Source organism: Pseudorasbora parva, chromosome 25, assembly GCF_024679245.1.
Source record: "Pseudorasbora parva isolate DD20220531a chromosome 25, ASM2467924v1, whole genome shotgun sequence".
NCBI lineage: Eukaryota > Metazoa > Chordata > Actinopteri > Cypriniformes > Gobionidae > Pseudorasbora > Pseudorasbora parva.
Window position 1 is genome coordinate 36,483,903 of NC_090196.1, and position 19,238 is coordinate 36,503,140.

A 19,238-nucleotide genomic window follows, 5' to 3' on the forward strand; every position below is an offset into this window, starting at 1 on the left:
GTGAGTTTGTGTGCACATGTATGTTTGAGTGTGTTTTAAGTACAATTACAAAGCAATTCATTTGTTTTGTTTAACTCTGAAACAATTTTCGAGTTGCGTTGTGGTAAAAATAGCAACGGGTAACGCCAGCTGATTGAGGAGTTCAACCACTCTACGTCATCAACCTAGAACGCAAACAAAATGGCGCCGCCCATGGTCCAAATATAAAATCGATTTTTTAAATAACGTAGATCTTTCATGGGTTTTCTACTACATAATTCAGTAAGAGACATAATTTATGTTATATTAAGCCATACAAGTCTCAACACCAGGGGATCCCTTTAAAAAGAGAAATGGAGCATATACTACTGCTTATATATATATACTTTTTTTGAGCTTTCGAATGGGGTTTTGACATGCTTCAAAGCCTGCAACGATGGGCTGGACCATAAGCATGTAAATATGTAGCCGGTTAAATATTGTCAAATTGCAAATATTAGTTAACAGTTTATTTCTTATGTTAAATGTAACTGTTACAATATATTTTAAACATTTAGCCTATATACGTCCAAGTTTTTTTTTTTTTTTTTTTAAGTAGGCCTACTTATTTTTATTCAACTCATCATCTCAGATGCATTTTTTATGGCATGCCATGCAGCCGTCGACCGATTCGGCCCCGCAAAGCTGCGGACAGTGGAAATATGCCCTGCTCATCCCAGAAGATGATGTCCCGCTCAGGCCTTACCAGAGTCTCTCTTGTGCATTATTCCCCATCCCGGTCCAGCTCCAGCTTCTCCCGCTCAGCGCAATGAAAGTGTTGAAAAGTGTTTTCTTCTGGTTTGGCTGATAATAAAAATTTGTTGTTTCTAATGTTAAACTTTAGTTATTTTATTGGTCTATAAATAGGCTGTAGTTGTAAAAAGCCTACGCAGGCTAATAGACCAATTTATTTTCATTTACACATTTTAAATTACATGACAAGAAAATATATGTATAAACATAAATGTGTTTAATGTAGCTACAAATTATAATGTGCATTACAAAAATAAACAATAGCTAGGCTATAGAAAAACCACTTCTCTTTAATTTCACGAGTTCACACTTACATATAATTATAGAGTAATATAAATGCGTATTTGGCGTGCTGTCCGGGGGGAGGGATTCGAGCTCGAACTTGGCCCGAACCCAGAGTACCCCCCCCCCCCCCCCCGTGTAAGTGGTTAGAACTCAAAGAGCAAAATGTGGAGAAGGGGTGGAGGAGGGATGCTGATAAACTTTCAACAGAATGGAGGTAAGACTGCAGTGTATATATATGCACCTCTCGTTGATTAGCTGAGTGCTATCCACCTGTGTCAATTATCTGAAAGCCCTCCTCCCGAATCTTTGTTAATTAACATTGTTTCACGAGTTCACACTTACATATAATTATAGAGTAATATAAATGCGTATTTGGCGTGCTGTCCGGGGGGAGGGATTCGAGCTCGAACTTGGCCCGAACCCAGAGTACCCCCCAAAAATGCTGAGCATAGGACAGCCGCCTGGCTAATTACCCCCCAAAAAGCTGAGCTTGGCGGGCTGGCATTCGGGAAAGGGCCTGGTTGCTTGACCAGGGGGCCCCTGATGTTGTTTTGGTGTGCGTAGGTGGTAGATTGTCTAAAAGAAGAACAAACGGGAAAAGAGAAATATGAGAGAAACAACAACAATAAAACATTTCCTTACTGTGTGGAAACTTTCCACTCTTTCGCGCTGCGTGGAAACTTTCCGCTCTTTCACGCTGCGTGGAAACTTTCCACTCTTTCACGCTGCGTGGAAACTTTCCGCTCTTTCACGCTGCGTGGAAACTTTCCGCTCTTTCACGCTGCGTGGAAACTTTCCACTCTTTCACGCTGCGTGGAAACTTTCCACTCTTTCACGCTGCGTGGAAACTTTCCACTCTTTCACGCTGCGTGGAAACTTTCCGCTCTTTCACGCTGCGTGGAAACTTTCCGCTCTTTCACGCTGCGTGGAAACTTTCCGCTCTTTCACGCTGCGTGGAAACTTTCCGCTCTTTCACGCTGCGTGGAAACTTTCCACTCTTTCGTGCTGCGTGGAAGCTTTCCACTTTCTTTTGTGCTGGGTGGCAACTTTCCACTCTTTCGTGCTGCGTGGAAACTTTCCACTCTCTTTTGTGCTGCGTGGGAACTTCCCGGTGGCTCGCTGAAAAACATGAAAGAACAGCATGAGTGTATGACTGGGAGATTAATTGCTTCATCCGCTGGGCCGGTGGCGACCCGGAGGATTTTAGCCGATAAGGGTTTGGTGGGCTTTTTTGATGTGGAAACGGTTGGTCCTGATGTAACTTTGGAAAGCGTCTGAGGACCATCTCCCGAGATCTTGGATCTGCTGTTGGGAGAGGCCTTTTTGAGCTGCTGTGGTTGCCGCGCCAATGCGGAATGAATGGCTTGAGAAGTTTTTTGCTGGGACACCTGACTGCTGGAGAACAGATTTTAGATGTTTTTGGAACCAAAAGCGTGTCACGGGTTTGTTTGATTCGTCTGTGAATAGAGGTTCCAGGGGAGATTTAGCTTGGGAATTTCTCCATTGGAGATAAGCCAGAACTGACTGGTATGGATGAATTGGTGATGAGAGCTTAAAAATGTAGATAAAATGGCCTTTTTTGGTTTGGTCAGTCTTACTTCGCTTAATCAAATAGGAGATTGTTTCTCCATCTAGTACTGATAAGTCTGAGATGGTGGGATGGCTTTTAGGGTCGAATTTTGAAGTGATAGCGAGTTCTGAGCATCTGAGAAACCCAAAAAAGGCTAGGATAAACATGGCGTCGAGTGTCCGGGCGGTATGGAGAGGTTGGTAGCCTGTGCGAAGGGTACGGATACATTTGTTGAGGATGTCTAGTGTTATGGGTTGTCTGGTGTCAGGACGGGTGGGCTGAGATTTTTGAATCCCTTTGATCAGGAGGGAGGTTTGTGAGTTATTTATCTCCTGAGAAGGAGCACCATACATCAGTTTGTGGAAAAACTGAATGCCGCTCAGGTAACCTTTAATAGACCCGACTTGGAGGCCTTTAATGGTATTGAGGTAGGAAATAAACGAGGTGATTGAAAGGAGAGTGAAATCGGGGAACGGTATGTTGTAGGAAATGTGGAATGCTTTGAAATTTCTCCAAGCGGTCACGTAGGATTGGAGGGTCCTAGGAGACACCGCTTGTAGGATGGCGTCGAGCGATGCGTTGAGTAGGGGTTTTAGCGGGTGGGTTACGGGAATATTAGTTGCGAATAGTGAGGTACTGGAGTTGGGAATTTGTCCGCCTCTGGAGCCAGCGTCCTGAATTTCTGAAATAGAAAGCAAGACAGGGAGTCAGCAACATAGTTTCTGATCCAGGGACGTGTTTAGCAATTATGAATATATGTTACTAAATATATTATAAATGTTCGCAATATAATAATATTATAATATTGATCACAAACGAGGCACCTTAAAAAATGGCATCATAGCAGATGCATAGGAATGGATTTAATTTATGTAATGCACCATTGTGTCGTTGTTGCAATGCCCTTAAAAATGCTTTTAGTGGCCCATTATTTCTCCCACGGGAAAGCTGGTACTATGAGCTGTTAAAGCTTAAATAGTGCTAAGGACTGTCATGTCCTGAGCTCCGGTGACCATGGAGAAGCGAACCACTTCCTTGATAAAATCCCCCAAACCGATTGAGGGGGTAGCGTCTGTGAACGATCATATATCGATGGGGCACGAAACGAGATAGCTATAGCAAAATAGAGAAGGCTTTCCAATGAATTAGAAATATTAACCATAACCTGAGTTCGCCATGACATGCTTGGGTTATGGAGATGGGATCTTCTAGCGCTTGGACTGAGGACGCGAGCGAGAGGAGATGCGATATGAAGGGGCGACCCTGCGGAACGATGTGCATTGCAAAGTTTAAATGGCCAAGCAGGGCTAGAAATTCACGTTTTGAACTGTTGGATTTTATGTTGTGTCTCCTCTGCTCTCAAAGACACGAGTTAGCCAGAGAAAACTGGGCTTCTACGGGAGCAGAGGGAACAGCACTGCTGGTGCAGTGGAGAAAGTTATTCAGAGAAACTGAGCTCCTGCGGGAGCAGAGGGAACAGCACTGCTGGTGCAGTGGAGAAAGTTAGTTAGAGAAACTGAGCTCCTGCGGGAGCAGAGGGAACAGCACTGCTGTAGCCGTGGAGAAAATAACCAGAGAAACTGAGCTCCTGCGGGAGCAGAGGAAACAGCACTGCTGGTGCAGTGGAGAAAATTAGTTAGAGAAACTGAGCTCCTGCGGAAGCAGAGGGAACAGCACTGCTGGTACAGTGGAGAAAATTAGTTAGAGAAACTGAGCTCCTGCGGGAGCGGAAGGAACAGCACTGCTGTAGCCGCGGATAAAAATAACCAGAGAAACTGAGCTCCTATGGGAGCAGAGGGAACAGCACTGCTGGTGCAGTGGAGAAAGTTATTCAGAGAAACTGAGCTCCTGCGGGAGCAGAGGAGACAGCACTGCTGATCTGGTGGAGAAAATCATTCAGGGAAACGAAGCTCCTGCGGGAGCAGAGGAAACAGCACTGCTGTTGCAATGGAGAAAATTAGTTAGAAACTTAATTCCTGTGGGAGCAGAGGAACAGCACTGCTGGTGGAGAAAATTAGCCAGAAAAACTGATCTCCTGTAGGAGAAAAATGAGAGAAAAAATTAGATGGACAAATGGGAAATACGTTGTGTAACCAGATCAATCAATCGATAAATCAGCTTTATTTATTTAGCACTTTTACGATGACGATTGTTTCAAAGCAGCTTCACGGTGTTAAACGGGACAATACTGCATCGGAATTTGATTTGGCTAAAAGATGAGACTCTTATTTTGAAATGTAGGCCTATATGCCTTATATTGCAAGATACTCACTAAAATTCATGAGGGACATGGAATACAGCCTTACAACTGTATACAAAATATGACGATATAATCATGTTAATAAAATAATGTAATTGTTCACAAGGAGATTTGCATAAATATCCAAAGTGCTCTGAAGCATTCTGAAAAACTTGCAAGCTAGTAGAACACACAACAGTGCCACGTTCAGTTTTTTGAAACGTGAACGCTCAAGTGCCCACTAATTACATTGTATGGATCGCACACATCTGTTCATAGTCGCAAACGAGAGTATGGTCACGCTGTGACCGAGCTTGTGAGCGTCAGCTGGGAAGTATTGAATCAAAGCAATGATTATCAGCTGATTCCAATAGTGGCTGATTTGTTTGGCAAAATAAGCGTTGTTTACGTTGCCGTTATTTTAACGATTTAGCCTCGCGATACGTTTTGCTTTACCAGCAAGTTTGTTGTTCATCACCACGGCAACTGCATGCGCGTCCATGGTGTTTACACTTCTCGTGTGTGAAAGTGACCGTCTGTACTGTAGTAACTTATAAAGAGGCGGCGAGATCGCAAGAAAAGCTTGCTGCTGTACACATCATTTAAAGACAGGAACTGTTGTTGTCCCTGTTGAAAGTCTGTGCGATGTACACTCTTTACGCTGTCCGAGTACTGCTCTAAACACACCACGTTATTGATAGAACATAGCTTATTTTGTCAATCGGTTAGAAGACAGAGACGAGCTTGTGAACGTGACGAAGAAATGATTACATCTCGTGAAAAGCATAAGTTTATTTTTACCGTGAATGCTGATCGACGCGGCCCCAATAGGGGGTTTGAGGTAGCTTATAATTTTGAAAGAAAAAGATTTTAGCTTTGTAGAACTGCTTCAAGAGGCGTGCGGAGCCGTAGACAGCGTGAGGGGGCTGGCAGGCGGGGCGAATGGTCGGAAATGCCGCCCGTGCTGATAAACTTTCAACAGAATGGAGGTAAGACTGCAGTGTATATATATGCACCTCTCGTTGATTAGCTGAGTGCTATCCACCTGTGTCAATTATCTGAAAGCCCTCCTCCCGAATCTTTGTTAATTAACATCGTTTAGCCTACGTTTGAAGTTAACGAAAATGAACAATAGACAGCAGTTCGTTTAATTTACAAATAACTTGCATAACAAATAATAAGCTAGCCAGTTAAATTGTTCTGTGTCGGCCACGCATTCAGCCTTTGGAGGATCGATGTTTCGCTGACCGTCGTCAGTGAACATTCATTCATTCATTCATAAATATATATAAACTTTATTTTAGCATCTAAGTCAGCAGTTTTCGTTTGTTTGTATTTTTTCTTATAATTCTGAGTGACAGATGTCACATTTGATTTAGCCTATTTTTCTGTGATATTTGTTTTAGTTACGGTGACAGCCTAGGCTGTAAGAAAAATAAATGATTGCACGGACAATTCCTATCCAGTGTCTCTCTTTCTGTAAGGGAAATTTAAAAGATAGATTCTGGAAACAACATCTAATTTTAGCTGGATCAGTCGGGTCGGGAATAAAATAATTTATAGCGGGTGAGCACGGAGTGAATTTTGCGCGAGCGGAATGGTGCGGTGCGGAATAGCGGGAGCAGGACGAAAATACAGCGCCACGCAGATTATATTTTGAAGGCTATTTAAAGCAAGTGTATGGGAAAAAAAGAAACAGCGAAAAGGGTGATAATGGACTGATTCCTCTTCTTGAGATAATGGTTGAGAAATAAATAGCATTTAAAAATTGGGGAAATTAAAGTTTATCTTGCTCAGGGCAGGGAACTGGTAACTGTGTGAATGCACTAACGTTGGACGTTTTATTTACTTCTAGCGCTTGCGCTGTTGTGTTCAATAGTACCCAGGCTACACTTGAGTTACCGACCGCTACCGTCTTTAACTGGAATCTGATCGAGTGCCGCGGGAATGCGGACCAGTCAAATCCTGTAGTCACCAGTGTGCTATGAATTCTGGGATAGGGAAGGCTGCGAAGTTATGGGAAGGTCCCATCTGCTGTACCCTTCCTTTGGCTGAGAACCGAAGGGCGCATTTTGAAGTCGCTCATGAATTGCGGCAGCCTTCGTCGCACCGCTGTGACGCAATCGCACTTCAAATGCGGCCTTCAGAGGTGCAGCTCTCCCTTTGGGACAGCCTACGTAGTGCCGCTGTGACGTAATCGCACTTCAAATGCGGCCTTCAGAGGGCGCAGCCTTCACATTGGGACAGTCTTCGTAGTGCAGGTATGACGTAATCGCACTTCAAATGCGGCCTTCGAAGTGCGCGCACTTCACTTTGGGACACAGCTACAGACTGGCAAACACAGGGAGCTTATAAGGGGAAGAAATCAAGAGTGAACATGTGGGAGAAATCAACACTAATCAGATAACAAGGGGGAGGGATCTGACAATGACAGGAGCACAAGCAAGACATGACAAAACCCACATGAGCACACAAGACAGGACAGACATGTGACAGAATCTGCCTAGAACTGTTTAGAAATGTTCCCGGTGGATCTGGGTTTTTTTCCGGGCTCAAAGGGGATTTTATTTTTAAATATTTTGTGGCAGTGTTCTAAGAAATAAGAGTTCTCACCAAGAGATCCCAAAGATTTTTATTTCCTTTATTTAACAAAATTCAAGTACAAACCTTGATTTTAATCCAAAATCAAACCCATGGTTTGAAAATCAAAAACGTTTAATTGAAGAATCATTTCACATGCAAATTGTGTCATAAATCACACCACAATATAGTGGTGACTCCGAATAGTCGAAGATTCAATGCATCAATACGTGGAGCCAGATTCGACCACCGATCTCACAGTCGAATCTTCACGGGTGTTATGATACAGGGATCATCCCATTTTGGCAATATGGGGGTGCTCAATATTTTAAAGATGTGGCACTGCGTGGCGCTGAGCTTTGTGTTCGGTGCGCGGTGTACCTTTAAGGGGTTCTCCACGCCACGTCTTTAAAATTCGAATACATTGTTTTCAATGAGTGTACACACACCGGGGGCAGCATTCTACACATGTCAGCGGCAACTCAGGAATTTGTTTAAAATCCTGCCGCGCCACAGAGCGCCATTTTAAGGTTTTATATGAAATTTATATTCTATTTTCCTCAAATCGTCAATGTACTAATTTCACCCGGTGCTAAGATACACCCATCGTGCAGCTCTTCTCTCAGAAGTTGATTCAAAATTGAGCTTGTGTGTGTATATAATGTGCGCATCTGGTGTGAGATCCTGAGACGGCGCTGAGCTTTGCATCCGGTGTGAGACCCCCCTTTAGGCACAATCGGCTTAAGAATGTGCATGTAAACGCACTCAGAGTGTTCTTTTCCTCTCTAGGCAGTTATTTTTTTTTAGGTTTATTTATCAAAATGTTCTTTTAGAAGGCAGAAAGAGTCTTTATGACTAACAAAGAAATTTATCCACTTCAATTTTCTCTGCAGTTCTCCTCTTACCTATTAACAAACAGTGTATGATTATTTTTCTGGCAACCTTACAGGTCAGAAATCATTTTAGATCGAAATATTTGAAAGGTTGGGGTATCACACAAGAGACGGGTTTATTGAGGATTGCGCGTCGTTTACACAAGAAAAGGAATATTTGAAGGATCGGAGTCATCGCGCCGGAGACGGGTTTATTAAAAATGAAGTGTCGGTGAGGCAAATTCAGTGGAGAATCTAATTGACACGGTCTCAGCAGACAAGCCAGGATTTGTTGGTCATGTCTGGGTGCAGGTCCACCATCTGATCTGGATCCGGCCGACTGCGGTAAACCTCGGGATAAACAGAGAGACTAACATTAGCCTAACATTAGCGTAGATGCCACTCTTCTGATGATGTAACGAGTACATCAGGTGTTATGGGAAGTGTTCCCGGTTCCGGCTGACCTAGTTAATGCAGCCTAACAATCAGTCAATTGATCTGAATAATGAAAGTTAAAAATGTTCTATGTGTATGCCATAGTAAAGAGATGTGTTTTTAGTCTAGATTTAAAATGACAGAAAAATACTATTCATCCAATTTTTTATATCAGCTATGCATTCTGTTAATCTTGTGAATTGGTAGGTTTCGTCAGGGCGTGAAGAAATATAGAGCTGAGTATCGTCAGCATAACAATGAAAACTAACGCCATGCATCTAGTCATCTATATGCAAAATGTAGTACTCCGCTGTCATGTAAATGTACCCTGAAGGCAAAATCACACCAAGAATGATAACGATAACAAAAGATAACTATGTATTAGCGGATAAATCGAGCCAGGATCACCAAGATATCCCGGCTTAATCCCTTATCCTAGTTCCCTTTCGGGGAACTCGAGCTGCGTCGAAACGCTGTGAGAACGCCTCTGCGTGAATGCGTCGTGAAGCGCGTGTAGAACCAATCCATCGGGAGATCGATCGTCGCCGACGTGATGACGTCATCGACCGGAGACTATAAAGCGTCCGCGAACACAAACAGCAACTAGCTTCAGTGCCTTCAGTAAGCGATCTGTGTGAATCTGTCTGTCTATTAGAGAGAATTTTCCACCTTTGTTAAATATATCTGATGTATATTTTATAACATAAAGAGAAAAAGGAGATTATGGCGAGTGAACAGCATTTCACAGTGTGTTCATCCCTGCCCTCGAAAAAAAAGATATTGCGTGTGGGAAACACACTCATTGTGTATGGCTGTTTGGGAGTGCAGCACGCTCAGGCAGCCCTCGAGGGGGCTGCTTGCGAGCATTTTTTGAGCGGCTAGAAGAAATCCGTTAAGAATGCTGCACTTCCGCCGGGCACTCTTCGAGGAGGGTGCTTCGGCTCGTGTTCCCCGCGGCTCGGTCCCGCTGCTGCCGAGGCAGAGCGGTGGCTTCAGTTGTGGGGTTCACACATGGACTTTACAAAGGGGTTTGAGACGGGCCCAGCCTTATCTCAGCCCTCACCTGTACCGTCCAGTGCCTCGTCTCGGGGTTTGGAAGCCCGCTCTGCGGTCTCTTCCTCCCCGGGCGGGGCACCGGTGCTCCAACTATCCAGCTCTGAGGAGGTGGACGTTGAGAGCATCGCGACTGAAGACTCGCCACTTCAGTCACCCGCTAGTGAGTTGAGGTTCTCACGAGAGCTGTGGCCAGGTTAAATATAAAAATAAATAAAAAACGACTGGCTGGCGGAAAGATCTGAATCCCATCGAAATCAGAGAAAAAGAAATTAGATGAGCGATTCCTGCCCTCTCGTGCAGAGCTTCAACGTCCTGCCGTTCTTCCCCGACGTGCACACCGAGGTGTCTAGGTCATGGAGGAAACCGGTATCATATAGAGTGTTCAGCCCACATACATCTGCATATAGTAATGTATTAGGGCTGAGACACTATGGTTATGGGGTGATGCCGAAGGACGAAGAGACGCTTGCGAGCTATCTCTTGCCTTCAGCTGCATCGTCCCTGGTATTTCCTCTCCGAAGGAAGTCAGTGCTTACCTCAGCACATGGTACCCGTCTTCCTTCGGTGCCCACAGGGGGCCGCGCTGTTAACCCCGCCGCAATGTCGGGGCGCAGAGGGTCTCCGCGGGCCACCTGAGGGTGTTCCGCCCCCTCCTCGGAGGGCGGGGAAAAACAAATGGACGCTGAGGGTAGTCCCCTCCGCAGGGAAACGGTGTTTACCTCTGCCTACGTTACCCGTTGTCCTGCGGCGGCTTCTGGGGGCCACGCTGCCAACCCCGCCGCAATGCCGGGGCGCAGACGGTCCCCGCGGGCCACTCAAGGGTGGTCCGCTCCCCCTTCGGGGGGCTCCCGAGGAGTCAAGTCAGTCGTTCCCTGCCGGTCCGCCGCTTCAGGGCACTGTGCTTGCTGTTCAAAGTACACCAGAGGCCAGCCTCAAGAGGCTGGTTCCCTTAGTAGATTTCTAGACGAATGGAAACGTCTATCGAATTTATCTATGGGTCCTGCAGATAATAGAAGGGGGGTACGCCATTCAATTCAAAAGGCGGCCACCTCTCTTTAATGGTGTCCTACCCACAGAGGTGGGCCCGGAGCAGGCTCTGGTAATGGCACAGGAAGTAGAGACACTCCTGCGAAAGGGGGCTATAGAAAGGGTTTCCTCCTCCTGGCAGGGAGTCAGGGTTTTACAGCCGTTACTTCATCGTGCCCAAGAAGGATGGGGGGTTGCGCCCGATATTAGATCTGCGCCTATTAAATCGCTCTGTGGCAAAGCTCAAATTCGAGATGCTCACACTCAAACAGATGGTATCGCAGATCAAGTCGGAGGATTGGTTTGTCACCATAGACCTCAAAGATGCGTATTTCCATGTCTCCATCCTTCCACATCACAGGAAGTTTCTGAGGTTTGCCTTCAGGGGCGAGGCATACCAATATCGAGTACTTCCCTTCGGTCTAGCACTGTCACCCCGCACATTCACCAAGTGTGTGGATGCAGCTCTGGCGCCGTTGCGCCTGCAGGGCATCCGCATACTGAATTATATCGATGACTGGCTGATTCTAGCGCATACAGAACAGATGGCGGTTCAGCATCGAGATGCTGTTCTCGCACACATGTCAAAATTGGGGTTGAGGCTGAACGCCAAGAAGAGTGTGCTTTCTCCGGCTCAGAGAACCACTTTTCTAGGTGTGAACTGGGATTCGGTAATCATGCGGGCGCAATTATCGCCAACACGCATAACATCGATCCTGGCAGCAGTCAAAGAACCGAAGCTAGACCGGCCGTCACTGTGAAACAGTTCCAGAAATTGTTAGGTCTCATGGCAGCAGCGTCCAACGTAATACCTTTTGGCCTACTGAACATGAGGCCGCTACAGTGGTGGCTCAGAACAAAAGGATTCTCCCCGAGGGGAAATCCGCTCTGCACGATCAAAGTCACGCGGCGATGCCTACGTGCTCTGGTCATGTGGAAAAACCCGGGGTTTCTGTCCCAGGGTCCCGTGCTGGGGGCTCATGTTCGTTGTGTAATGCTAACGACAGACGCCTCTCTCACGGGCTGGGGCGGACCATGAGTGGCCGTTCATCCCAGGGTCTATGGCAGGAACACCAGCGACACTGGCACATAAATCGGCTAGAGATGCTCGCTGTGTTTCTTGCATTGAAACAGTTTCTGCCTGACCTCAGGGGCCATCATGTATTAGTCAGGACAGACAACACATCGGTGGTCGCCTATATAAATCACCAGGGGGGTCTGAGGTCGCGTCCATTGGACAAATTGGCACGTCGGATCCTCCTGTGGGCCCAGGGGAAATTGCTGTCCATCAGAGCAGTCTATATCCCAGGGGTCCTAAATCAGGAAGCGGACATCCTGTCAAGGCAGGGGCCGAGGCCCGGGGAATGGAGACTGCACCCCGAGGTGGTGGAGCTCCTATGGAAGAAATATGGGAAGGCAGAGTTAGACCTGTTTGCTTCGGCAGATAATTCTCACTGTCCTCAGTGGTTCTCTCTGTCTCATCCAGCCCCGCTGGGGTTGGATGCCATGGTACAGGAGTGGCCGAGGCTGCCCCTGTACACCTTTCCCCCGATTGTCTTGCTTCCAGGAGTTCTGGAGAGGGTACGCCGGGACAGGGCCCAGGTACTTCTAGTGGCTCCGTTCTGGCCGACCAGAATTTGGTTCTCGGACCTGATATCTCTCCTGGAAGGCTCTCCGATGGAGATTCCGACCAGGAGGGATCTACTCTCTCAGGCGGGCGGGAGATTCCTGCACCCACGCCCAGAGTTGTGGAAACTGTGGGCCTGGCCTCTGAGGGGGCCAGGCTCATAGAGGAGGGTCTCTCGGCCGAGGTCGTTGAGACCATCCTTCACTCCAGAGCTCCGTCAACGAGGAAGCTGTGCACTTTGAAATGGAAACTTTTCTCAGCATGGTGCAGAGAACGCCAGTGGGACCCAGTTAACTGCCCGGTTGGTACAGTGCTGGAGTTTCTGCAGGCAAGGTTCTCGGCAGGGTTGACCCCCTCCACTATAAAGGTGTACGTGGCGGCCTTGGGTGCCTTCCACGTCCCTTTGGGTGGAGTGTCTTTGGGAAGACACCCACTTATTACACGTTTCCTCCGTGGTACCTTAAGGTTGAGGCCGGCTGTGCACTCGAGGGTCCCGGCATGGGACTTGGCCATTGCTTTACGGGGCTTATCTGAGCCTCCGTTTGAACCCTTAGAGGAGGTTTCAGAGAAGTTCCTCACCTTGAAAACCATCTTTCTTTTGGCCATTTCATCTCTCAAAAGAATAGGAGATATTCAGTCCTTGTCAGTAGGGCCCTCATGCCTAGAGTTTGCGCCTGGTATGGTAAAGGCTTTTCTGCATCCCAGACCAGGTTATATCCCCAAGGTTCCTACGAGCCCACGGGGCCCCATTACTCTACAAGCCTTTTGTCCTCCTCCTTTCATGATGTCGGACCAGGAAAAGTTAAATCTGCTGTACCCCGTCAGGGCGTAAGATACTTATGTCCACAGAGCTGCCCTGTGGAGAAAGACCGATCAACTGTTTGTCTGTTTCGGACCCCAGAAAAAGGGGGCTCCGGTATCTAAGCAGAGAATGAGCAAGTGGGTGGTCGAGGCCATCTCACTTGCTTATGAGGCGGTCGGGCAGCCGTCTCCACTGGCTGTCCGGGCGCACTCTACCAGGGGTATGGCTGCTTCCAAAGCACTTTTGTCGGGGGCTTCCCTCCAAGACATTTGTAATGCGGCAGGCTGGTCGTCGCCGCTGATCTTCGTCAGATTCTACGAGTTAGATTTGGCATCTACAGTTGGGGCGCAGGTACTCTCGTATTTGTGTGCACTTCGGCTTCACACATACGAGGCACTTGGTCCCATGGCGATGTGGGTAAACTAGCGTATGGGACGCTCAAAGGGTTCGGTTAGGTACTAGTAAAAATGGTGGTAAGAGTTTCCGGTTAGAGAAACGGAAGTGAGAGAGACAGTTTCACAGATGAAGGGTTTTATTTCCGATTATTTCTGCATGTATGAGGTATTACAGGCATTCATCTATACGGTATGTGCTCTACAATGAACAAAGAAACCAAAATGCAATATAAGTTTCTAATATAAACAGTATTACAGATAACATAAAACGAATATACTAGTCAAAATGTGAGTAACAGTAAGTCAGGCTATTAAATGTTAAAGTTTGAACAATATAGAATGTAAAACAAAACTTACTTCTTAATCATTCACTCACAGAACCACAAACATGCAGCAGTCCATTTTGTGCAAGAGGAAAAAAGTATCTCCACCTCTGTATATATACTGCCTGTGGAGACTTGTCCAGACATGTTCTGGGTTCAAGCTTAATAATTTATATACATAGATACCTACAGGGGGCGTTGTTGGGCTTTCGGACAAAGCCGCCCCCAAATGTCACTTGTGACTTTTGAACCAGGTAGAAAGCCCTTCTTAAATGGCAGGATTGGTATTGTCATCATCCATGAGTTTGGGTAGTGGGATTAACCGAGCCACAGGTCTAACATAAGTTCGATCTTTGACCTGAATTGCAACTGTCATTGTGCGCTCATCAGGTCCAGGGAAGATACGGGTCACCTTACCCACTGGCCAGAGGGCCCGTGGAAGTTGTGGGTCCATAATGAGCACTACCTGGTCAACCCTGAGCTTGTCGTTGTCCTTTTGCCATTTATGTCTCTCCTGGAGATTCGGCAGATAGTGATTAATAAACCTAGCCCAGAATTGGTCTGCAAGTATTTGACTATGCCTCCATCTTCTGGTTCCAAAAAGATTGCCCGAGTCATACATTACTTGTGGGAGAGAGGAGTCATGGCAACCCATGAGCAGTATGTTGGGTGTGATCGGGTCTGGGTCAGCGATGTCTGATGATACGTAACCTAAAGGCTTGGCATTCATAATACCCTCAACCTCAATGAGAACTGTGCGGAGGACAGTTTCAGGGACTGTCTGTTCCTTCAGAATGACTCTCAAGGCTTGTTTCACTGATTTTACTTCCCTCTCCCACACCCCACCAAAATGTGGAGCACTGGGTGGAATAAATCTGAAAGGGATATTCTGTTCAGCTAACTGCTCCTTTAACTGAGGTACCATAGCATCATAGGCCTCTTTAATCTCTCGGTTTCCTCCAACAAAATTGGTGCCATTATCAGAGAAGAGTTCAAAGGGCTTGCCTCTTCTAGCTATAAATCTCCGTAGAGACATCAAAAAGGCATCAGTGTCAAGACTCTCAAGCAGATCCAGATGGAGGCATCGGGTCGTCATACATTTGAAGACTATTCCCCATCTCTTTTCGGTTCGTCGTCCTATTTTCACTGTGTATGGGCCAAAACAGTCCATTCCAGTGGAATAGAAGGGGGGCTTGTAAATCCTAAGACGAGCTGGTGGGAGATCTCCCATCATAGGGATGCTAGGTTGGGCACGCCACTTTTGACATTTAATACAGCTGTGCTGATGTTTCTTGATGGCTGCTCTGCCTCTCAAAATCCAATAGTGATGTCTGAGCTCTGCAAGGACTCTTTCTGGCCCGGGATGAAGGAGATTGGCATCATATTCCTTAATAAGGAGTTTAATTATTTGTTGACTGGGATCGAGAACTATGGGATGCAAGGCATTCATGTCTATATGTTCAGCATGACGCAGTCTCCCTCCAACCCTAAGGAGCCCAGCATCTTTATCATATTCAGGAGACAGAGACACTAACTGGCTATTGGATGGTAAGGGTCGGTTTGATGAGAGGGCCTTAACTTCATCTGGAAATGAATCTCTTTGGGCTTGTTGAAGAAGGAACCTTTCGGCAGCAGCATAATGTCCAGCTGCATCTGCCTGTGGTGTGGAAGATTGAGCCACCCCGTGCAGGGATGCCACTGTAGCCTTTACCAAGCCTTTCCAGGTGTCATACTGATTGGTGTCTGGGAGCTGTACATCCGGGCTAGTGCCTAGGTGCAGGCAGATTGCTGACTTCTTTAATTCAGTGTCTGGTTCAGGGTCAGCAACTAGCATGGTTGGCCAGGATGCTTCTGATTGATACAGGAAGTCTGGTCCATTGGCCCAAAGGCATGATTGTGTTAACTCCTTTAGGGACTTTCCCCGGGTTATGTAGTCGGCTGGGTTATTGCCAGAGTCCACGTACCTCCAGGAACTAACATCTGTGAGGGACTGAATTTCAGCAACCCTAGTTCCTACAAAGACCTTATACCTACAGGAGTCAGCCAGCAGCCAGTGAAGGACGGTGGTGGAATCACCTGATTACAACTTGCCTGATGGTCACAGTAAGTTCTGTTAGGAGAACTTTAGCTAATTGTGCTCCAGTAAGTGCTGCGCTTAGTTCAAGTCGAGGCATTGACATTTGTTTCCGGGGGGCTACACGTGAACGGGCCAGCACAAATGAGATGTGCACATGCCCATCTTTGTCTTCTGTGCGCATATATGATACTGAGCCGTATGCTCTCTCAGAGGCATCACAGAAAATGTGTAGGTCTCTGGTGAATGTTTCATCATATACTTGAAATGGAGTGTAACATCTGGGAACCTCTAGCTGTTCCAAATCAGATAGTTCCTGTACCCAGGTTTGCCATCTATTTCGTAGGCTGTCAGACTCAATGAAGTCATCCCATCCCACATGGATTTTCCACAGATCCTGAATGAGTATCTTGGCCCGAGTGGTGAATGGAATTAGATACCCGAGAGGGTCATACTGTGATGCCAAAACCTTGTAGATATTTCTCAGAGTTGGTTTGGGACATTCTACATGGCGAGGCTTGTATCCTAAGGAATCGCTGAGACCGTTCCATCGCAGTCCAAGTGTGCCCTCTAAAAGATCTGGACTCTTTTGGGATAACCATAGCTCACTGCTTTGCGACCTTGCTTCTGATGGAAGATGTTCAATGACTTCTGGTTTGTTACTGGCCCATTGGCGGAGGTCAAACCCTCCAGTAAGCAGCAATTGCCGAAGGCCATCTACAAGAGTTCTAGCCTTTATTTTTTCATGGCTTAAACATTTAAAAATTGGTGACAGAGACACCTACGCGTTGCGGCTTTACATGCCTTCGTCAGGGTGTGTATAACAAACAACATCTCAAGCTCATTTCTAACCAGCCATTAATTGATCTAATTACAGACACCTGGTCATTCAGTGTGCGTGTGCGAGAGAGAAAGAGAGAGAGAGAGAAAAAGAGAGAGAGAGAAAGAAAGAGAGAGCGAGACAGAGCGAGAGAGAGAGAGACTGAGAGAGACAGAAGAAAAAAAAAAAATATATATATATATATATATATATATATATATATATATATATTATACATACATACATATAAACATACATACACATACGCAAACACACACATACATACATATCAAATGAGAAGGAAAAAAAATAAAAAAATAAAAAAATAAAAAAATAATAAAAAATAAAAAAATAAATAAATAAATAAATAAATAATAAAAAAAATAAAATAAATAAAATTAAATAAAATAAATAAATTAAAAAAAAAAAACAAAAAAAAAACAATATTGTATATGTTCCACAATAACATTAAGTAAAACAGCAATACATAAATCAAGTAATTCATATAATTAAGTTCAATGCAATTCAAATAAGTTCAATAATATTACTAGAAATAACTAAATTATATTACAAAAATGGTACAAAATCTAGCTCTCCGTTTAAGCCTGGAAATGTAGTTGCTTTTAGTGTATAGATCCAGAAAGACTCTCTTTTTAAAAGCCTGTTAACTCTATCTCCTCCTCTTATTGATTTAGGAATATGCTCAATGCCAACTATTTTCAGTGTACTTGGGCTACCATGATTTGTATCTCTATAATGTATAGCCATAGGGTACAGAGGGTTACAGACTCGAATAGCATTTTTGTGTTCTGATAATCTTGTCTTTAATTTTCTTGTAGTCATCCCTATGTAAAAGCAGCCACATGGGCACTCCAACCTATACACTACGAATGAAGTATTGCAATTAATAAATGATCTAATTTTGAATTCTAAGTCTGAGGTAACATCTCTAAATGTATTAGTCTTGATCATATTATTACAGTGATTACAGTTGCCACACCTGTAATTTCCTGTACTCAAATTTAGCCAGGTGTTTGATTTCTTGGAGGGAAGATGGCTTCTTACTATTTTATCTTTAATCGTGGGTGCTTTCCGGAATGCAATAGAAGGAGATTCAGGCATGACTTCTCTTAGATAAGGATCACTCATAACTATTTCCCAGTTACTTTTTATAATTTTCTTAATTCTGTTAGCCTCTGTACTATACTGTGTCACGAAATATACTGAATTATCAGGATCTTTTGATTCACGTTTTTGTCGTAATAGCTCATCTCTACTAATGTTTCTCACTTTATTGTATGCTCTGTTAATCACAGTATTTTTATACCCTCGTTCCCTAAATCTTTGACTCATCTCTTGTGCCTTGATGTTAAAGTCTTCTTCCTTATCACATATTCTTTTCAACCTCTGGAACTGACCTACAGGAATATTCTCAGTCATCCATAAAGGGTGAAAGCTGTCTGCTCTTAATATGGTATTTCTGTCCGTTTCTTTCCTAAAAATGGTAGTATGCAACACTCCATTACTTTCTTTAACGATTTTTATGTCCAAAAAATTAATCTGAGTATGTGAAAATTCTAGACTCAACTTCAGATTTACGTTGGTGTTATTTAAATATGCGTGAAAAGCTAGTAGATCTACTTCAGTCCCTGTCCATATCAATATAATGTCATCTATATATCTACCCCACCATTTCACATACTTTAAATATGGATTTAAGTCACAAAATACAAATTTCTTTTCCCAATTTCCCAAAAATAGATTTGCATAATTTGGGGCAAAGCAGGCACCCATATCTGTACCTTTAATTTGTTTATATAATTCATCTTGAAACAAGAAAATGTTGTTATTCAATGTCCATTCTGCTAATTGCACAATAAAACATGTAGGTGTCCTTTCAGTAGATGATCTCATATCCAAATAGTATGATAATGCTTCCAACCCATCCTTATGGTCTATGTTTGTGTACAGTGATTCAACGTCCATAGTCACCAAAATGGAGGATTCAGTAGTTTTCATTTTTTTGATGGTATTCAACATATGGGTTGTATCTTGAATAAATGAAGGAAGTTTACTAACTAATGGTTTAATAAAACTGTCCACAAATTTGGAAGCTGGTTCTGTAATAGATTCATTTCCACTAATTATAGGTCTCCCTGGTGGATTTTCCAGATTTTTATGTATTTTAGGGAGCATATAAAAAGTGGAAATCCTAGGATTTTTACAAGAGAGAAAATCACACTCATTTTTTGAAATCCATCCCTCATCTTTAGCATGTAATAGAATATCAGTCAGTTCATTTTTGATTCCTTCTATTGGATTGGACTTCAAGCGCTGATAGTACTCACAGTTCTGTAGTTGTC

The 19,238-nt window shown here is 44.7% G+C and overlaps 1 protein-coding gene across 1 annotated transcript; it reads right to left on the reverse strand.

The window, feature by feature from the left end:
- Positions 1-2,129: 2,129 nt before the first annotated feature.
- On the reverse strand, positions 2,130-5,367 carry LOC137065061 (uncharacterized). Its single transcript, XM_067436624.1, has 2 exons — positions 5,322-5,367; positions 2,130-3,308 (listed from the first exon to the last, which is right to left on the reverse strand). Exons 1-2 carry the CDS (start codon positions 5,365-5,367, stop codon positions 2,260-2,262), a joined length of 1,095 nt encoding a protein of 364 aa, XP_067292725.1. The 3' UTR covers positions 2,130-2,259.
- Positions 5,368-19,238: the final 13,871 nt, after the last annotated feature.